At 40.1% G+C, this 20,732-nt stretch overlaps 2 protein-coding genes and 1 long non-coding RNA gene across 5 annotated transcripts in view; 2 read left to right on the forward strand and 1 right to left on the reverse strand.

The window, feature by feature from the left end:
• Positions 1-11,063, forward strand: part of tncb (tenascin Cb) — a 102,337-nt gene extending 91,274 nt beyond the window's left edge. For all 3 annotated transcript variants that reach the window (XM_055020495.1, XM_055020496.1, XM_055020494.1), the window contains 11 exons: positions 716-838; positions 1,989-2,132; positions 2,373-2,492; positions 3,130-3,273; positions 4,248-4,378; positions 4,467-4,599; positions 5,173-5,324; positions 5,886-5,982; positions 7,451-7,612; positions 9,166-9,329; positions 9,704-11,063. In XM_055020495.1, the coding sequence (XP_054876470.1) occupies positions 716-838; positions 1,989-2,132; positions 2,373-2,492; positions 3,130-3,273; positions 4,248-4,378; positions 4,467-4,599; positions 5,173-5,324; positions 5,886-5,982; positions 7,451-7,612; positions 9,166-9,329; positions 9,704-9,814 (1,481 nt within the window). In that variant the 3' untranslated portion in view covers positions 9,815-11,063. The remainder of the gene's footprint in view (positions 1-715; positions 839-1,988; positions 2,133-2,372; positions 2,493-3,129; positions 3,274-4,247; positions 4,379-4,466; positions 4,600-5,172; positions 5,325-5,885; positions 5,983-7,450; positions 7,613-9,165; positions 9,330-9,703) is intronic.
• LOC129351579 (uncharacterized) lies at positions 4,502-18,145 on the reverse strand. Its single transcript, XR_008604753.1, has 5 exons — positions 18,093-18,145; positions 9,690-9,787; positions 6,662-6,790; positions 6,282-6,387; positions 4,502-4,613 (listed from the first exon to the last, which is right to left on the reverse strand). It is a non-coding gene; the product is annotated as an uncharacterized LOC129351579 (long non-coding RNA).
• b3galt8 (beta-1,3-galactosyltransferase 8) lies at positions 12,790-15,908 on the forward strand. Its single transcript, XM_055020497.1, has one exon. The coding sequence runs from the start codon at positions 12,964-12,966 to the stop codon at positions 13,927-13,929; it is 966 nt and encodes a 321-aa protein (XP_054876472.1). The 5' UTR covers positions 12,790-12,963; the 3' UTR covers positions 13,930-15,908.
• Positions 18,146-20,732: the final 2,587 nt, after the last annotated feature.

A 20,732-nucleotide genomic window follows, 5' to 3' on the forward strand; every position in this document is an offset into this window, starting at 1 on the left:
CCCAATATGAAAGGGACGTTCATGCTGATTTGGAGAACTCTGAGCCAGTCTGTATTCTTCAGACCTGTTGTTAATCTGGATTATTACTGCACCAGCTCTAACTAGTTGTGTAAAGGAGCAGTTAGTTGTTCCTCCCATTGTGTGCTCTGTGTCCTGGTCTTCCCAAATGTTGTCTTTATCTACCTGGTCTCTGTGTTGTTGCCTGCTTTTCTAAAGGAGCCAATGGCGGTGACGGTTGTTGGGGGTGTTTGGTTGTCCGTGTCACATAAAAGGCTTGTCTGTCCTTGTGTCCCCTGTCCTCCCTGAGGGCAACGCTTTACTCTTGGGTTTGCGTGGTGCATGTTTCACTTTTTGTGTATTCCATGAAATGAGACCAAGTTAATCTCTTCAGGTCTGTCACGCGAGATACTGTGGCTTGCTGCTAACTACGAGGGTCTCTCTCTGTGAGTCGAGACCTCCCCAGGTTCCCTTTGTCTGTTGAACTCTCTCTTGCTCCATTTGTGTAAAATGACTTGCTTTCTTTTGGTGGATCTGCACAGGCTACAATCACTGAGTTTGTGTGTTGTCTCCTTTCTGCTGCTTCAGTTTGTTGCGGATTTGTGGATATTAACACCTCAGACATTACACTCCTCAGCCTTTGGAGTACATATTGACTAAATCTTCTGTTTTTCTTGTCATTGCTCCTATTTGCGTGTTTCTGTCACGTCTTTGCCAGACCTGGGCTCACCAAAGGGCATCCGCTTCTCCGGAGTGACCGACACATCGGCCACTGTTCACTGGCTGACTCCAAGAGCTCGGGTGGACAACTACCAGGTCACCTACATGCCTGCCCATGGAGGTCAGTACCTCTGCCACATTATCCATAGCTTCACACTTAATTGTTATTGATAATTTATTTTTTGAAGAGGTATTGAGATCTTAAAAATCAATTTTAAAAATAATATTGTTACAGTTTGATAACAGCTTAGTTTTCTAAATCATCAATGACTTTCTTGTCAGAGTTGAACCCACACTTACACAAGTGGCTTGATGCTGCCCCCTGCTGACCACTTGATATAAAATGAAACAAATTATGTATTTTGATATATAAAATGCACACACATATATATATATATATATATATATATATTTGTTGTCGTTAGTCATGAAGGAAAAATGTGTCTGTTCATTTTACAAAGTCATAATTTCAGCATGTTATTCATACATTTATAAATGTCAGAGTTTCAAACTAATTATTTAATTCACCAACTTTGACTTGCAAACTAAATATTTAGCTTTCAAATTAAGTATTCACTTTTCAAAGTAAATATTAAGTTCACAAATAAATATTTAATTTGGAGCTAAATATTGAGTTTGTAACTTAACCTAAAACATTTACCTGGAACTAAATAATTTGCCACCTAAGTAAATACTAATTGATTTTTTGTGTGGAACTCTAACATTTATAAATGTAGAAATAGCATGGCAAAAATATGCCTTTGAAAAATGAACACAAACATTTTTTTTTCTTTTTGTAAATAAACCAAATTATTGCTGTTAATTTTCTACTGTGGATTTTACTAATGGCACCCCATAATATTCATGATAAAAAAAAAACTATTTAGACACAACATCTGCTTCAGTTTAGTAGGGCAGGATATAATAATAATAATAATAATAATAATAATAATAATAATAATAATAATAATAATAATAATAATAATAATAATAATAATAGTTACTATTATCATTAGTTATTACAGTTTCAAATGTGGGACTCAGATGATGGACTTAATATTCTGCATGAAGTGGAAGTGAAATATAAACATCTAAAAATAGAACACAAATAAAAACAAATGAAAAAAAATAAAATAAAAATAAACCATAAATCTATATCCATGTCAGTTTATTGGTCACTTTAATAGAGAAATCCATCTTTTTTTGCTTGATTTTGATATATAAAATGCATTAGTAAATAAAGATTTATTTTAAATGGCTTGAACTCCCAGGTGTTGCGAAGACGCTGACGGTGGACGGGTCGCAGTCGCTCACCGTGCTGCCGAACCTGACGCCCGGGGTCACCTATGAGGTCACCATCGTTGCCGTGAAGGAGCAAAGGGAGAGTGAGCCTGGCTCTGACAGCGTCACCACAGGTTAGCTACATGGAGCTTCACATCAAATTCAGTGGTAACACAGAACTTCACTGTGTTTCGTTACACTGTGTGTTGAAAGTAATTGCTCATGTTCTTGCCAGTCTAAAGGGACAGAATGAAACACTTTACAGCTCAAATTTGTGACAGTGTGGATAAAAACCTCCTGGATTTTAGTTGGATCAGGTTCAGTGTTATTTTATGCTCACAGTGTGTGTGGGTGGGTGTGTGTGTGTGTTACAGCTCTGGATAAGCCCCGTGGACTGACTGCAGTCAACATCACAGACACTGAGGCCCTGCTGCTGTGGCAACCGGCCATCGCAACTGTAGATGGTTATGTCATCACATACAGCGCAGATTCTGGTATGTACACATCCAAAACCTAACCTCTAATCCTGACTGATGGTGAGACATTCTGTCGTATTAGTGTGTGGCCTTGATTTATCCACCCACGTTTTGAAAAATGGCACCGTTTTGCCAGGGGGGTCAGATCCAGGCCTGCATCCTAATCTCTGAGTCATTTTCTGATCAGTTTCGCCTGTGAAACAGTTCACCACGGTGGAAAATCTAAGTTACAGTAAGTTGGTATTTTGATCCCTGTTCTGACTGGGTGATCTTGGGCAGACCTATGCTGCGTTAGAAGCAACCTCATCCCTGAGTTGGTTTAACATGCTTTACTTTGACTATGGCTTTGAGAAAATAACTTTTAACAGCATCTATTCCTGTAGAAGTACCAGCTGAAGTCTTTTCATTCTTATTTTACACACTGCTGCCCCTTTAAAATTGCAATATGTAACTTTTATGAGGAATGTTTTTCCACCATCATGTGATATGCTGCTGTCCGCAGCGATCACGTAATGCTTGACATATTTTCACTGAATATCTGTGTAAAAGCGCACTATCACAAAGTAGTGACAGATTCAACACGTATGTAAAAAAAATTCACCTACATCCATGTCCCTGTGCTTGATGAAAGCCTGAATCTCTGTGTGTCTCTCAGTGACTCCAGTGATGGAGCGTGTGTCTGGAAACGTGGTGGAGTTTGAGATGAGCTCGCTGAAGCCAGCTACGCTCTACACTGTGAAGGTCTACGCGGTGAGGGACTTGGCCAAGAGTGCAGCCACCACAACAGAGTTCACCACAGGTCAGTGAGACGTTCAGCCTCACATGAAGAGAACGACAATCTGCTTCCTGTTGACCCCGTTCATTCATAAAATTAATTTTCTGGTTTCTTGCCAAAGTATTCACACCCCTTGAACTTGTCTGATATTGTCATGTTCCTAAAATAGTGGCCTAAGTCATTTAAGCCACTATGTTAGGAAGGTGACAATATATTTTCTGATTTCATACCCATAAACTTTAAAATGTGTGGTATCAAAAATCAGTATTTGATACGATTTACCAACACAAAGTAACTGAGTAAAGAAACTGATGCATAATTTTCAAATCCAGTCCAGCCAGTTGCTTTTAGAAGTTCCATGTGCTGGATTTCATCAGGAAATAAGTCTTAATTTTTTTTTTTTATTTCTCTCTTTAAATATACATCAATATTTTTGCTCCTGTTGCTCTCTGAAGAAATGTAATGCTCCTGACAATCACAATCAGAGAAAGAAGGAGGGGCTTAGTGCTGTCAATCAAACTCATGTACTCGCTGCTCAATGTGAACATGGTATGAAAAGCGAAACAAGTTACAGTTACTGATTATCCACTGTCATCGGTGGCCATGCTAACTAGCCTTTGCATTCACAACAGGCTAAAATAGCTGCAACTTTTCAGCTACCAACTTGGTATGGAGGGGAGGGATAGCAGCACCCTACATAGAGTGATTGACAGCACTAAGATCCACCGCCTGGCTCTGATTGGTTGGTCTATTTCTGTTGAACGTTGTAGGTCCACTGAGAGGAGGCAGATTAACTCGATTGTCCCAGATTGTCTCATCCTATTCTGTTAAAACAAATGTGTAAAAAACATTTTAGGAGTCACACACTGAAGCTTTTATTTACTTGAAACTTCATCTATAAATAGTATGTAGCTGTAACATATTGACACTGAGCTGATGGTAGAGTCTGCAGCTTCCTAACACCAACAGGCCGGCCTGACTTCCTGCTTTGCCTCCAGATGTAGACGCTCCTCAGGACCTGGCAGCCACCAACATCCAGACGGAGAGCGCCATGCTCACCTGGAAGCCTCCCCGGGCCGACATCAGCGGCTACCTCCTCCACTTTGAGTCTGCTGTCGGAACCATCCACGTGAGCTCACAGCAGAACTCCACACAAATTGGCATGTTCAGGTGATGTGAGGGGAATCAAGTGTACGAGCGTGTCTCTCTTCCCCCAGGAGGTGGTCCTGAGCCCCACCGCTGTGTCGTACAACATGGCCGACCTCAGCGCATCGACAGAATATTCAGTGAAGTTGGAAGCTCTCGCTGGTCCCAAGAGGAGCCAAGTCATCTCTACCGTCTTCACCAGCAGTGAGTGCAGCCCTCTGTGTGTCGAAGCAAGTACACACATATGTACATATAAAACTAAGAAACAAATTTTAAAATGTAAGAAACAGTAAAGTGTGCTAACACAACATCAATCATATGTCTGTACATTTAGCTTGTTAACTAAATATTTGATTTGGAGCAAAATATTTAGTTTGAGAACTAAATATTTAGCTAACTAAATATTGAGACTATTAATTAAATATTTAATTTGAAAGTTAAATATTTGGTTTCCAAACTAAATATTTAGTTTGAAAACTAAATACTTAGCTTGTGAATTTATTTGTGAATATTTAGTTTGGAACTCTGACATTTCTGAATAGCAAGGTGAAAACATGACACATTTGTTTCTCCATCACAAACTAAGTAATGCAAATTACTTCTGTTGATTTTTCACTATTTAACTAAATGACTCCATATCTAAGGAATGAATTTGTTGCGTGTTTAATGTCATGAAGCAGTCTTGCTGTGGACGGAGGTTTTTGTTACTAGACGACCTGCCTGATGTAGACTGGAACACAAAGACCTTAATTTAGTATGCGATGTGTATGTATGTAGCCGGCGTGCTGTACAGACACCCCAGAGACTGCTCACAGGCGCTGCTGAACGGCGACGCCTCGTCAGGCATGCACACCATCTACCTGGGTGGAGACGAGAACCAACCGCTGCAGGTCTACTGCGACATGAGCACCGACGGAGGCGGATGGATCGTGAGTTTATCATTATTCTGGATGCGTAATGTTCTCCAATAAAATAGTAATGTTCAAAGGTCTTGAGTCATATACATCACAACAAGTTTCTCTAATAACTTCAAGTAGTCTCTGAATATTTTTCTCCAGGGTTCTGAAACACTTTTTAATGTTTTTAGTTGGATCTTTGTTCGGGTTTTGTTCTTGAACAGTTGCTGAGAATATTTAGGATTATTTACATTTCTTATATGAAATGCAAATTGGCGTATCTAAAAATGTGAAAATAATTGAAGAACTAAAACATGAACAAATTGAGTTCTGTCATATCTGTGGAATTCAGACATTGTTAGCCATCATTATCAAAGAACATTATGAGGAAATATTGAAGGGCCAGAATAGTCACATAGTGAAAGAAAACAAGAAAATACAAATTTGTTGTCTTGGTCGTCACACATCCCTGATCTTGCAGAAAAATATCAACATCTTAGAGAGGTATGCTTATCGCTGCTGTTGCTTAGACACCACAGATATTAGAACAAGTATGTCTGAAAGATTTCTCAACCTTTATGGTTTGTTCTGCAGGTTTTCCTGCGACGTCAGAGTGGCAGGCTGGAGTTCTTTCGCAACTGGAAGAATTACACGGCTGGTTTTGGTGACATGAACGATGAGTTCTGGCTTGGTAAGTTCTTGCAAATCAATAGTAAATAATCACATTTCCTAGAGATGTGGGCTGAATCATGTGATCAGCTCTGTTCAAGAAGACAGATGTCAATGAGAAATAGAGTTCCTTACTGCTTATGTGTTGTCATGGCATAATAAAGTGTGTGTTTTACTGTCATATAATTACAATATTTTTTAGCTTTAGAGTAAAACAGTGTATTTTACTAGTGATGATGGACAGTGGAGGACAAAAGAACAGAGAGGCTGAGGAGAGGAGTGTGCTAGGACACATAGGTTGATTCTAAGAGGCAGGTTTACCTCAGGGCTCGGCTCAGACACTCAAAGTGTTAGCTGTGGTGATAGCCGCGTTCGCTGATGATGCTGTGTTATGTGATGTGAGGCGGTACGTTGCTGAAAAGAGCCTCTGGAAAGGAGACAAAATGAAAATAAAAAGTAAAATCAAGAAACTGTTGATGTGTCAGAGTAAGAAAAAGAAGTGGAACAGTAGCAGCATTTCCATTACAGATGTGTGCAAGTCTTTGTCAATGTTCTATTGATGTTCAAAAAAACACAGTTTCAAAGTTGCTGTGTTTTCATTAAATGAGAAATAAAATTAAGATCATATCCTGTCATATATTCATAAACCAGTCATGCTCTATCAGCCAATCAGAGAAGACGGTGGAGAAAACCCTTTATACCTGGGAGCGGCTATGTATGCTGCGTTGTGGGGAAATTGTAGTAACAGATTCAACATGTTGGAATGACACGCAACCTTTTATAAACTGTGTGATGCTTTTGGAGCGCTGGTGGAGGCAGCTGCAAATTGTCTGAAAAAAACAAACAAAAACAAAACATCATCGTCCTACTACTTCCTGTTCCTTCCTTCGTCTTTTCCACCAGTAGTAACATCCACCTGTTCATAATGTGACTAGTGTAATCCGCAATTCTATGGTTAATGGAAACGCAGCTAGTGAGACTATAAGAAGCTGAGGTACTAAAAGTGGGTGAGTTTAAGTACCTGGGTCAACCAATTATAGCGACATGCCGATTGTAAGATGGCAGGATGGAGGCAGAACAAGTGATTGAGGGCAAAGGGTAAACTGTGAGGGAGAATGATGTCAGTAGAAGCTGTTCTGATGAAAAGTTTGGAGACATAAACATTAACACCAAGACTGGAGGTGATGCTCAAGATGAGAGTCACTGAAATGAGTACATGAGAAATGACAGCTGACCAATTTGGAAACAGAGTTAAAGACGTTAAAACTGAGTCAGTTTGGGGAGATGGGATGTTGGTTGTGGTGAACATCTTGGACAAAAATGCTGAATGTGGTGCATCAGCAGACTGGGAAGACGACAGAGGAGGATTATGGTTGCAGGAACAGATGATGCTGAAGGTAGAGTGAGTTTAAAGGGAGGAGCTGAAAGAAGAAGGGACCCAGCATCATTAGTCTGGTTCCCATGGTGACTGACTCTCTTCCCGCCCTCAGGTCTGTCCAACCTGCATAAGATCACATCTGGAGGCCAGTACGAGCTGCGGGTCGACCTGAGAGACAAGGGAGAGATGGCCTTTGCTCAGTACGACAGGTTCTCTGTCTCAGAAGCTCGGACCCGCTACAAAGTCCATGTGGGAGGATACAGTGGCACTGCAGGTAGAGCTCCTGGCTTTCAACTGCATTTTCCATTTATTCTAATGTCTCTACATCACTTATAAAGTGCAGGCAGTTGGATTCTCCTGAAAAACAGACATGAATTTTTGGGCCAACCCCCATATAATCCCATTTATGAGTAATTTTTTGACAACTGAACACTGAAGCATTTTTAATAGCAAGTTAATCCACATTTGATGCTCCAGTTAACAGACTTATTGATGGCAGCAGGATTTAGCACTTTATCATGACATGGCAGGTGCACAGCTTCACCCCCCCACTTATCAGCATGTCCTGCAGCAGGTGCTTTTCAGTCCTTATTCTGCCACCAGGTGGCACAGTCGTTGTTCTTTTTATCTAGAAACTTTGCTTCCTGCTGTATTCATCGGAACACTGGGCCTTTTTTTTTTATGTTTTTTTTTTTTTTTTGTGCAATGCAATGGCTTATTCTGTAAAATTTCTGAACAAGTCTTTCAGCCTGCATTTAAGAGTTACTGTCAACAGCTGAGGTCATTCTGCTGTATCTGTTTGTAGTTTTTTTAAAACTGGAGTTTTCCTCAGTCAGTCTAGCTTGTAGTGAGGGATCAATAAAATGCTCTGGGCCAGTCGTTAGAGAGGGCTTTTAGGACCCAGGCTCTGGCCCCGAGGCCCACTTCTGTTTTATATCAGTTAATTATTTATTTTCTTATGATTAATTATAATGGTTCAAGGTCATGAGAGCCCAAACTTCGGTTAGGAAGAAACAGACAGAAAAGTCTCAAAGTCTGAGCAGAAATCCAGGCAGTAAAACCCTGTGTTGGGGGTCAGAAGTCAAAGACAAACTGTTGAAATGAGTCAACAAACAGCAGGGTGTTTGTTGTGAATGAGAGGTTGTCCACTGAATCAGAGACAAACTCAGGCTACAAAGGAATGCAGTCTGACAGGTTAAACAAAGCAGCAGCTTTCTACAAAAGATTGAAGACACCCCCATTAATTGAGGCACCAGCAGTCTGCTTATTATGTTAATAAGCACATAATAAGCAGTCTGCTTATTATGTTCTCTAATGCTTCTAAAAACACCTGAGGTCCATTCACTTTGTTTGATTCTTTGTTTTAAACTTTATCACCACTTTTAACCGCATCTCTGTCACCATGCTATGTTCTGTCCAAACTGTCTGCCCACCAGGCTTCAGTGACTTTATGTTGTATGTATTTGCCACGAATTAAATTGAAATGATTTTTTTTGTACCTCAAGAGCACATTTGTTGTGAAATGGTGCAATAGATTTAAACTACATAATTTGGACGGTATAATTTGATGGAATTAAATCATTTCTCCTAAAACATTTCTGTTAACATTACACTGACAGTAGTACAGTGCTTACAGCCATACACAGTACGCACTTAACAGATAAGATTACTGATCAACAATGCGGAGACCTTTGTCTCTTGTTATTTTGGCTTCAATACTGAAGGAATAATGGTTAAGTTCTCTGAACAGCTGATGAAATGTCATCTATGAGCAGCTCAGATACTTTCATGTTGTTGTATGTTCCTTATAAAAACTGTATTTCCTAGGTGACTCCATGACCTACCACCACGGCCGTCCATTCTCCACCTACGACCACGACAACGACATTGCCGTGACCAACTGTGCTCTGTCCTATAAGGGGGCCTTTTGGTACAAAAACTGTCACCGGGTCAACCTGATGGGTCGCTACGGAGACAACAGCCACAGCAAGGTACAGCAGGGTTCAGTCCAACACAGACAGATTGAGTTTGTATGTTTTTTCAGTTGAACTCATGTAAAGAAAGGTCAAATAAAGTCAAACATAAAATGAAAAACTTTCTTTCAAAATGTTCAGAAAGTGAAAGGCTTAGAGTCTTCAAGAAACTCTAGCTAACTTCTCTTTAAGGTCACCTCCTCTCTAAACACCTTACATGTCAGTGTGCATGTATTGTACTTACTAACTGATAGCGGAGGCTGCCAAAGCTCTAAAAGTTATCCTAGCAATATGTCTCCTATTACTCTACAGGTGTATCTGTAAAAGGAACAAAGCCATTTTGCTCTCTCTCACTTCCTGCTCATTTCTCTGCCCTACCCTTCTTTCCTCAGGGTGTGAACTGGTTCCACTGGAAAGGCCACGAACACTCCATCGAGTTCGCCGAGATGAAGATCCGTCCGTCCAACTTCAGAAATCTGGAGGGAAGGAGGAAACGGTCTTAAATGACCCGGAGAACACCGCCTCCACCACCACAACCATCATCATCAACAAAACACTACTACATCTGTGTGTACCCCTCCACCTGTCCAACACGTTCTCCACACTCAACAACCCTGCAGCAACCAAAGCTTTCAACAAGACCCCTCCAAACACAGCATACCCCATTTCCCACCCCACACAGGTCTGCCTGTTAAAGATGGTTGTTAAAGCAAAAAAATGCATTTTAATTTTCTATCACATAGCATCTACTCCCACACCAAAGACAGTAACTCCACCTCAGCAGTTTCTAACCCACTCAGTCATCCTGCTGCCTTAGCAAGGAGGTGCACCAACAACTCGGGCATTACGTTGTGCAGAGTCATCGACACAGGCTCTCATCACGTTCACACATCTGGAGTCTTACACAACAGAACTGTATGTTTGCATCACAGTTTGGGTGATTCATTCTGCTGCTTGTATAAAAATGTTCATGTCTGATTCACACATCTGAAAACAGATATTTGTCAGACCACACAGAGCTTCACCTGACTCGACTTCCGTTTGTCTTCATGTGACGTTAACTAAATCAGTTTCATTTCATTTCATTCCTCCCAGAGAGCCTGCAGCCAAAAAATAAAAAATAAATAAATCAAAACAAAAAACAATCATAAAAAAGGTCTCCTCCCATTTCCTCAAGAAAGGCAACAACGTTTCTGCTCCTGACCTGGCCCCCTGCAGGCGGCTCGCTGCAACTACAGCATTCTGCTTGAAAACAAGGTGAAGAACAGAGGAAGAAGTGTGTTTTTTTTCTATCATGAATCTGAGGCAGGACCTATCACTCAGTATATAACGGCAAGCGGTGATTACATTTTTTTTTGGTTGTATCTTTTTTGCAAAATGTGAATATAGTACTTATATGTGGGTCAAGAGAATGTTTTTGTGATGCTTGAAACGTAAACATTTTAAAAAGGCCAATTTTAATTACATTTCAGTGTTCATAGTAAAGTCTCCATGATTCTTTTGGATATATATATAAAAAAAAGGATTAGTGTTTGGACCGGCCAAAACTAGTAAACTAGTTAATCTTTGTACCCTTCCATTACCCCAAGCCCCTCCTGCTTTTGCAGGATACTAAACCACTGACCTTCTAAAGAATGCCTGTGTAAATTAAGTTTGTTTTGATTGTTTCGTCTGTTTAGAACTGGGTGAACTACAGGTGTGTCTCTGTAAACTGTTAAAGAATAAAACCGTCTGGTTGAAAGACAAATTTGATTTTTGATTCAAGTTCTCCTTTTTTCTTTTCTGCAATTTTTCCCACTCATCACAATCCCTCCCACAAATACAGCTTACTACCTTTACAGGAACAGGTTGATTAAGTGACAGCGCAGGTAACATGACCATTTTACTACTGAAACCAAGCAAAGCCACAAAATGGCATAAAATAGGAGAAATAGCCTCATATTTAGAAACTAAGAAACAATTTGAAAAATAAATCTTACGTTAATTAAATTAAATTATCATTCACAGATTTTTATTTTAAAATTCCCTTAAAAATTGTATATCATTTTTATAGAGAGGTATCATATTCTTCGCTTCTAACTTTAAAAACATTCTACAGAGATCTGATCTTTACTAGATGGCAAAATATCTGAAAATTAATCTTGTGTGTAAATCATCATATTCCATACTGTATTCTCAGCTAAAAAACTAAGATAAAGCTAAATGAGAAAGGAACACATGCACTTTAGAATTCAATAGCTAGAAGCATTTTTATTTCTGGCAAGAACATCTAGCAATCAGATCCATGTTGTGACGGATCTGATTATTAAGGGTTTTACACGTGAGAAGCAGAATTTCAAATCTGATCTCTCTTCTTAATCCAGCCGCTCTTGATCAACAGAAGGTTTTTAACTCTCCTCATAGTAAAGATCTACAGTACACCTTTATTTTCTTTTTCAGCTACTCAGTTGCAGACTTGCTGCTTTATTTACGAAGCTGACCCAGTTTGAGCTTCAGCTGTTTTACACATGATCTCACATTTCACATTTAACGCCACGATACTCTAGCTTACAGCAGAATTCAGGGCACCTTTCAGTAACAGAAAGGTGCCAAAACTGCAGGTGATTGTTCAGGCATGTATTTGTTTCTGCAAACATGGGCCCGTGGATTATGAGCCAACACATTTTCATCTTATATGTTTAAAGGAGATAAAGGTATAAGTGGTGTGTCCTTTTCAGACCAGACGATTTCTCCTGGAAATACTTCCAAACAAGTCTTTCTGATCATTGACTCTCTACATGTCCTGTGTATGTGTTTTAATATGCAACATGCTGCAGAGTCTGATCTTATTATTGGATGATCTGACCGTGGGGTGAATTTACTGGAGCTGTTTTCATAAATCTTCTTTCTTTCTCTGGACGAATGAGCTTCAGATATTATAAGCATTCTCAGACAGATGAAGAGCAGCAGCTGCTTCACTTATGTCATTACTGATATTTTTCTATCTTGACATTGTGTGTTATGTACTGCTCTGTGTTTTAGAGCAGCAAAATGTCCAAATATCCAGGATTTATTTAGTAAAAAATGCAGTTTTTGAGTATGAATTATTAACGTGACTGCAATGTAGAACCACAAGATTGTAATATAACCTCAAAAAATTTAGCAGCTTCGGAAGGGAGGCTCAGAAAGAAAATGAAGAAAGAAAGAGGAATCAGGGTATTTTATGACATGAAACACCTTGATATCATGTGGGTTATTTCTGATATTTTCTTCCACATTTATTAATAAATAAATAAATATTCTTTTTTAGAGGTGTGTATGTAGCAGTTGCAAAATGGATCAATGTAATTGTAGACTTTTCCGAGATGGGGGGTCCGGACCCCTCAACCCCCCGGGATTTCCGCCTATGGTGCAGTACTCTACTGACTATGATGTAATCTGAAATGAAAGTGTTTCTATTGTTGGAAGTATAGCCTGTCGGCATGACTTCACCCAGCAGTAGCAGCAGCTGGAACTGTTTCCTGAGCTCAAAGGTCCTCCCTCTGCTTCACTCGGATATTGCGTCGCCTACAGAGGCTTTCCTGCTTCTCCGTGTCGGACCGGACCGGACTGGACAGGACCACGAGAAAAAGTTCGTGGGCGTGTCCGGTCTCGCGGCGGGTTTCTGGGAACCATGAAAGCCTCGCGCCCGGAGGCGATGCGGATGTGGGTGAAGTTCCTCTGTGCCTCAGGTCTCCTGCTGCTCTCCGCTCTCTACCTCCTCGGTTCAGTCAGAGACACCGCCAAGAAGAAGCCACTTCCTGCGGAGGAGTACCGCCTCATCTCCCCGCTCACCTACCGCTACCTCCTGAACCAGCCGCAGGTGTGCCAGGGCAGAAGTCCCTTTCTGGTCTTCCTGGTTCCGGTCGCTCCTCAGGAGGCGGAAGCCAGGCAGGCCGTGAGGAGGACATGGGGGGCTCCAGGTAGGGACTCTCTCACCCTTTTCTTCTCGGGGCTGCCAAAAGGGGCGCTGCTGTCACCCCTTCAGAGGGTCCTGGAGAAGGAAAGTCAGCAGCATGGAGACATCATCCAGATGGACTTCTTGGATAGTTACCAGAACCTGACGATAAAGACGATGATGATGATGAAGTGGCTGGCGGACCACTGCCCCAACTCCTTCTATGCCATGAAGGTGGACTCTGACATTTTCGTCAATGTGTTTTACCTCATCCAACGCCTCAGGAGCTCCCCCAGGGTGGGCTTCATCACCGGGTCGGTGATCTGGGATGGCAGCCCAAGGAGGGACCCCAGCAGCAAGTGGTATTTATCTAAGGAGCTGTACCTCGAAGACGACTTCCCGCCTTACGTGTCTGGAGCTGGCTACGTGTTTTCCACAGACCTGGCTGCCAAGATCTCCTGGGCCTCCAGGTTTGTGCGGGTCATTCCTCTGGAGGACGTCTACGTGGGCTTGTGTCTGCGCGTGCTGGGGGTCCGGCCAGTGTACTCCTACAGTCTGCCACGCTTCAGAAATCTTTTTGAGGTGCGAAAGCTGGAGTATGACAGGTGCACCTTTGCCGAACTCATCATTGTGAACAAGTTTAAGCCAGCAGAGCTGCTGCGAATGTGGCAGGACTTTTCTGAAGGCCAGGCTGACTGCTGACCGCCTGCACTGGAACCAACTAATAGCTGGCTGGAAAGGATAAAAGCCATAAAAAATTCTGATATTCATTTAAATGTGTTGACAGGGGTATTTAATGTGTTTGAAATAGAATAAGGAATGATGAGGTGAACAAAAGCCATTTAAAATGAATCCACTCCCAAGTTCTGGGGCTTGAATTGCAACTTTTCTCAGTGTGACTCATTGTGTGACCGGTAAGTCAGCGTGCCTTCCTCCCGTTGCAGGTGTGTTTATTTTACAGCAAAGACTGGAACAAAGATTCCTTATGGAGATGACCTACTACCTGTTGCATTACCTCCTGATGAGGTGTGTGCCTTTTGTCTGGGTATGATCCTGTGTTTAAGTGCCTGAGTGACGGATTGCAGTCGGGTTCTGGGCCTCATGGCAGAATATGTTCAAATAGTTTCCTTTATCATCCAATTGTTCTCTGAATTTATTTGTCTTTGGTGTTTTTGTTCTCTAGTTATGTGTTGTGACTGAATCCTTTCAGTGACTGTAACACAAACCAACAGATTAGGACTATTTACCTGAGCCATACAGACACATGTTTTCACAGCTGACTGAAGAACATAGGAAAATGACTTCATCACAGTGAAGCGTACTCTTTCTTGGTGGGTAGAAATAGACACACAGTTGCCAAACAAACAAAAAGTGAAAAGGATTAAAAAATAGCAGATGGAGTGTAAAGACCAACACTCATTTCACACAGAGCTGATCAATATGTAGAAACATAGTTATCATCACAGTGTGTACAGTACTGCAAAAACAAAACACTGCTCTGATGCAATACTTCGGAGAAGTGTGATGTGTTCTCTCTTTGAATGCACACACCACATCAGGCTCAAGGGGAAGAAATTGTGTGTGTGACGGTGAAGAAAGAAAAGTGACCTGAGAGTTAAGACAAGCTTAGACCTGCTGCTGGTGTAAAGTAGAGCTGCTCAGTTTAGAAACTTGCAGTCACTATCTCAGTGTTTGCTGCTTGGATGCAATATGTGATGACATATATTTTTGGTGGAATAAAATTCTCCTTTTCAATAATATATTAGGTCAGTTTGATGGTCTTTCATTGTGTTTCATTAACACACATGATGCTAAAGCTCAAGGAGAACAATAAGGACTTTGTGATGATGCAAAAACTAAGAAATGGGTGAAGAAAATATAGCTTAATAACAGGCATACTTATTATGGCAACAGAAATATCTCTGCTTCCTGCGATTTGAATCCTTTAGGAGCTGTCCCTCCCCAACCAGTTGCTGCCCTATGTTAGTAAGCAGTAAAATATATTTTTAAACAACAAAAACAAATGTGACTCTCTGAAAATATTAAAACAATTAGGCCATGATAAACATTTATATTTTTATATTTATATTTTGCCCCACAGATTTTGTCTTTCTTGAAGCAGAGCTGATAAACATTATTATTCTTGCATGAGGCCCAGCATATTAAAACAATCTGAGAAATTCTATCTGTCTGAATATTTCAACATACCTGCTGTAATATGAGGTTTGGTGCCTGCGTTTGCATTTACTGAATATTCAGATGCTGTACTCAGAGGTCTATAAAAACAACCAGCAGGTGGCGGTGTAATACAAATGATAAAATGGAGATTGCTGATTCATATCATTTGTTGACCTGCAAGTTATGCCTTAGATAGTTTAATGAAAAGAAAATCTGTATTGTTATTGTGTGTATGTGTGCTGTAAACCAAACTGCTTCATGACTTTATACCTCAGTATTTTCAGCAGCTCTCATTCAGTTTCTTAATGAAGGAACATCGTCATCTGTGATTGGCTGCTGTTCTGCTCTGACCAGGAGGTCTGCTGATAAGTGTTGTTTCCTAACTCACCAAATAAATGCCTCAGGAACATTTTAAAAACAGTTTTCTTCAAGTTTCTGCCTTGGCAGAGTAAAGTTGTGCCTGGTTGATAAATACAAGTGTAAATAAATGGAACTGTGCATAAGTCTCAGTGTTGGTTTTTATTAGCTTGCTTCAATGTCACATGTTCCTAGGAGTCGTCTTTCGTGTTCTTAGAGATGTTCTTAAAACATTATTTCATCCATTTTATAAAATGCAACTCTCTACAATCTCATTCAATGCTTCAATTTGATAGTTATAGGAAGTACACCTGCAGCATGAGGTGCAGGGTTCATTTCCACAAATAAAACTCGAAAGCTTCTGGAAGAGTTGAGTTTTCACTTTCCTCACTTCTAACACTTCGATGGAAAGCACCAGTAAGCATCAATCACTGCCATGGATTCTTAACTGGAACTTTTGCTCGACCATTCTAACACAGACGGATACTCTTATCGAAAATATTCCATTATAGTTCTGTTTAACTCCATCTATTGTCAATATCCAGCTGAAAGGTGTTATAAAACCTGTCAGAATGAAATGTGATCTATAAATTAGAGCAACATGTCAAAGTGATCTGAATTTGTCCTGCTCTGGCAGAAAGAAGCCATGACAACTCAGAACATGCAAAGCAATTTTTTTTTTTCTGATGTGATTTCAAAAACCATCTGACAGCACTGCAATGCTAGATTTTCACCACACGAGGGCGCTTCAGTATAATATTTTGAAACATACCACGTTTCTCTTGAAAGACACGTGTCTCTTGTTTGATTTTTTTTTAAACACCAGTTTGCATGTTGGACATTTATGGCAGATTTCAAAACATCTTCGTCCAACTCGGTCCCATCAGCTGTCAGGTTCATAATGATCTAGAGGTTAATGATAGCTGGAGCCGTTCCAAATGTCATTCAGTGAATGTGGAGATTTTCTGTGAAATCTCTTCTCCAGTAACTCTTCCAGCTTTTATTGACAGGCTTTATGTACCACAGGGGAAGCATTCTAAATGTATTATTTATCATTGTTGATACCACACTGATTTTCAGAAGAAGGAAAGACATGGTGAAGTTGGCAGAGGAGTAAACATCAGTTAGTATTTATTGTAAATGTACCTGGGAGGGAATCCTGAAATAACTGCTGTATCACATTGAATGTGTAAAAGGACTTTATGCAGGTTCATTATTGCTACATTTGTATCAAAGGAAGTGACATAGTTTCATATCTGGCCACCTATATGCTCACATAAAGCCTGGTAAATAAAAAAAAAAAGATCTACTTGTTCCATGAGTACCCTCTGCTATCGAGAAACAATTGCCTGCTGTTGAAGTTATTGATTTTACCCATTTGGTAATGTTTGGCCATGGTTTATGTTATGCACTACCTCAGTGAAGCTTACCAGAAACTGTGTTGAAACACAGATAGGAGTTGGGTCATGACAGCTCTGCCAGCAATAACATGTCTTAGACGTTCCTCTTGCTCTGACTAACTGCTCAATATGTGGTCAGCACAGAAATTCAACTGCAGAAATCAAACTTGATGGAAAAATTGCAAAGGAAGCCAATAGCCAGGCTAACTCATACACTGACATGGGTAGATGGTACTTTCTGTCTCCTACAGAAAGCTTTTTGTGGGTTGTTTGGTTGAGTTGGAGAATAATTAGTGCAGTTACCTGAAAAACATCCTGGAATTGTGTTGGCAATAGGATGTAAGTGGTGCACTTTCTTTTTCATCTGACTGTTTTTACAGAAATGTCCTGTTCCATGTTAAAACACTAGCAATAAAAATTGAGATGTGGAGAAAGGGAAAAGGTAAACAGCTTTAATAGCTGCTGATGATGATTACAGCGGTGTGACCGTTGAGTGGGCTCAGAAACAAACGCCTCGGGACTCATTATTCACCACAGTGACTGAGTGCTGGCAGACATGAACCTGAGCAGACCTCTAACATGCCAGGCAGCTCTGAATCCACCTGGCTGCAGGAGACAGGTACCTGCTCTGGAAATGTCCTTCCTCCTCAAAGTTGTTGTTGCTTGGTTCTGAAGAATCCAGCATATGTAAATATGATCCCTGCAAGTCATTAGCCAAATTGATCCATATTTTGTATTTATCACTGTTTACAGTGTCTGTTTGTGTGATGTTTTTGTGCCCTTTGCTCGACTGTAGTCATTTCCCTCGCTGACAGAGTGGGAGATTAACTCTCTAATGCTCCCACCTGTTATATCCTGATCAACACAGACAGCTGCCACAGCTTTCTGCTTCGTATGACTGATATATTCTGATCTAGACATGGGACTCACCTGTAACCTAGAAGCTGATCTCAGTGAACATCTCAGGAGATTACTCAGTTCCCGTACTGATTTCAACCCAACATTCACTGACGCATCTCACTGTGACTGTTTATCTGTCAGTGTGAGCTGCAACCACAGTTTGAAAGCAAAACGTTTTTCCGAGAAAACAGGAAAAACGAGGAAGCCATTTGTGCCATCTGAATGTAACTAACGTAACGTTAATGGAGAGCCTCAGTGAGAGCCGGTGAACTTGGGTTTAGCAAAACACCAGCCACTGTGCTCAAATCACAATAACAGACGTTCCATGAAAATAACGCCAAATTAAAAGAAGAAAGAATAAACTGCGCACTTTGTCTCAAAATGTAAAAAGGCAGATTTTTCTTCCGAAATGTGTAACGTTATAAAAACTGATTAGAAATCAGCTTTTAACATGCTACTTGAGTAAAAATGTTACTTGAGTACATTTTAATTGTAAAAACTAAATGCAGTAACTTTAAACGAAACTCTTAACTTGATTAGCATCTCACCGTTCAAAACAACGTCTGTTCCTCCATTATGGAGCCCAAACATGCTAGCTAGCTTGTTGTGGTGGGGAGGGGGAGCTTGAGCTGAGGCCAAAAAACTACATTAAATAAAAGAGTAGCTTGTATTCTACGGCCACTATATATCGGTATTACGTTAGTCACATTAAATTGTGACAGAGACTACTTTTTCAATCATTGCGATGTATTTAGTCAAATCAAATACTTCGAATCCTTCACACTATAACTTTAAAGTTGCCATGTTTGGTCATTTGCAGTAAATTAAGACAATGTTTAACTGCTACAGACACTTGAATTGTTTAACTAAGAACAATTAAAACATGTCTTACCTTTAAGCAAACGGTAGTCCATGAAGTGCCAAGCAGACTGGATGTTCAAATGCCTTGGGGCGGGAAAAATAAGGCCTCCCAATGAGTAAAATTTATCAATTTTCTGCACTTTTGACTTTACTAATGAAAATAAATAAATTCTACTTATTGTTTTTCTGCTGATTTTATTGAAATAAAAACCGAGTAGAATGCAATTAAAATATATTCAAAATTTGGTTAATTCAGCTCAGTGAGATTCAAAACTGCACAAGTCTTTTTTATTATGTATAGTTTGCTCTTATTTATTTAGCAAATATTACTAAACCCTGATCACACTTTTTTCAGTGCATGGTGCTCTGGGAAAAGACGAGAATATGGGTTTAACATGAGTTGAAGAGGAGAGTTGGGCAGATCGATCCAGAATATCAATACTGATAACAAATCGGTATCGGTATCAAAATGACGCTAGGATGGTAATATCAATACTTTAGTTTCAGATTCTATCTTAATATTGAATTCATTTTATTTAGTTTCTAAACTGTAACTCAAAAGAAATTTTGTTTATTTTCTCTTAAATTCTTGTTTTTTTTTGCACAGTGTAGATGGGAAACAATTTGCACACAAATCATGTTAATATATTAGCACAGTATCTAATAAATAGCTACAAACTTTGTCCAAATTCTGTCCAATGTTTGAACAAAAATAAATTAAAGGATAAAACAAAGAGTCAGAAGTTTGATGATATATCAAATTTAAATCAAACGTATTAATTTGGTATCAGCGAAACAATCCCTGTATTTAAATGGTATTGGATCAATACCAAAGCAGTATCACACACTTGTATTGCAGAGTTCATTAACTTTGTACAATGAATATGTATACACCTCCAAACTCCACGTGGCTTTAGGTGAGCTCAAGAAAAGTTAGTAAAAATGACATTATTTCTCTAACTGTGGCTTTCAAACAAACAAACTTAATTTTGGCAATCATAATTTATTTTATTTATAATGCCCTTCATATCTAATTGAAATCTCAAAGGGTTCATTCACTCGCTGCTGATTGCAACAGTTGGGTCCAGATGAGTTTCACTGCGAATCATCTGATTTTGGGGGGACAAAATGAATCTACATAGCTGAACGTAGACAACTCAGTAGTCTACAGGCTCCTTGTTAACAAGCTTAACTTGCTGTATTGTTATTATATTGTCATCTTTTAGCTAACAGTACCTACAACCAATGTAGGTAATGCACTGCTGACTCTGTGGGCGGGCAATGCCCCCCCAACGCCCGCCCCTGCCGCCGGGCCTGGGTCAAGTCTGATACAGGAGGCTTTCTGACCAACACCAGCAGGCAAGGTGGGTGAGGTGTCTTGCTTAGGGTCAAAAACGATGAGGGAATCAAACCGGCAACCGCAACCCACCAGTAACAGGGCGAACGATTCAACCAGCTTTCTCACTGAGCTAAAGCAAAGTAACCTTGGTCAGATTAACTGATTTAAACGGTGTACGTAAACTTAAGCTTTTAACTTCATCAAAAAGTATAATTTTGCATGACTTCTTCTTTTTGTTTTTTCCATCATTACCATTTAATACTCCTGTTCCAGATTTGCTGACCTTACAGCACAAGAAACATTTCCTTCTGGACAGACCTTTATTTTTATTTATTGTTTACTTTTTTTCATTATTGCATTATTATTCAAATATTCTAACCTGGAACTGAACATGATCGACCTCGAAGGAATCCCTCTGATCTCAGACCCGCTGATCGCTCTTGTCCGACCTGCCCGCCCCCAGGCGCCGG

The sequence above is a fragment of the Poeciliopsis prolifica genome, unplaced genomic scaffold, assembly GCF_027474105.1.
Source record: "Poeciliopsis prolifica strain line A6 unplaced genomic scaffold, Auburn_PproV2 SCAFFOLD068, whole genome shotgun sequence".
Taxonomy (NCBI): domain Eukaryota; kingdom Metazoa; phylum Chordata; class Actinopteri; order Cyprinodontiformes; family Poeciliidae; genus Poeciliopsis; species Poeciliopsis prolifica.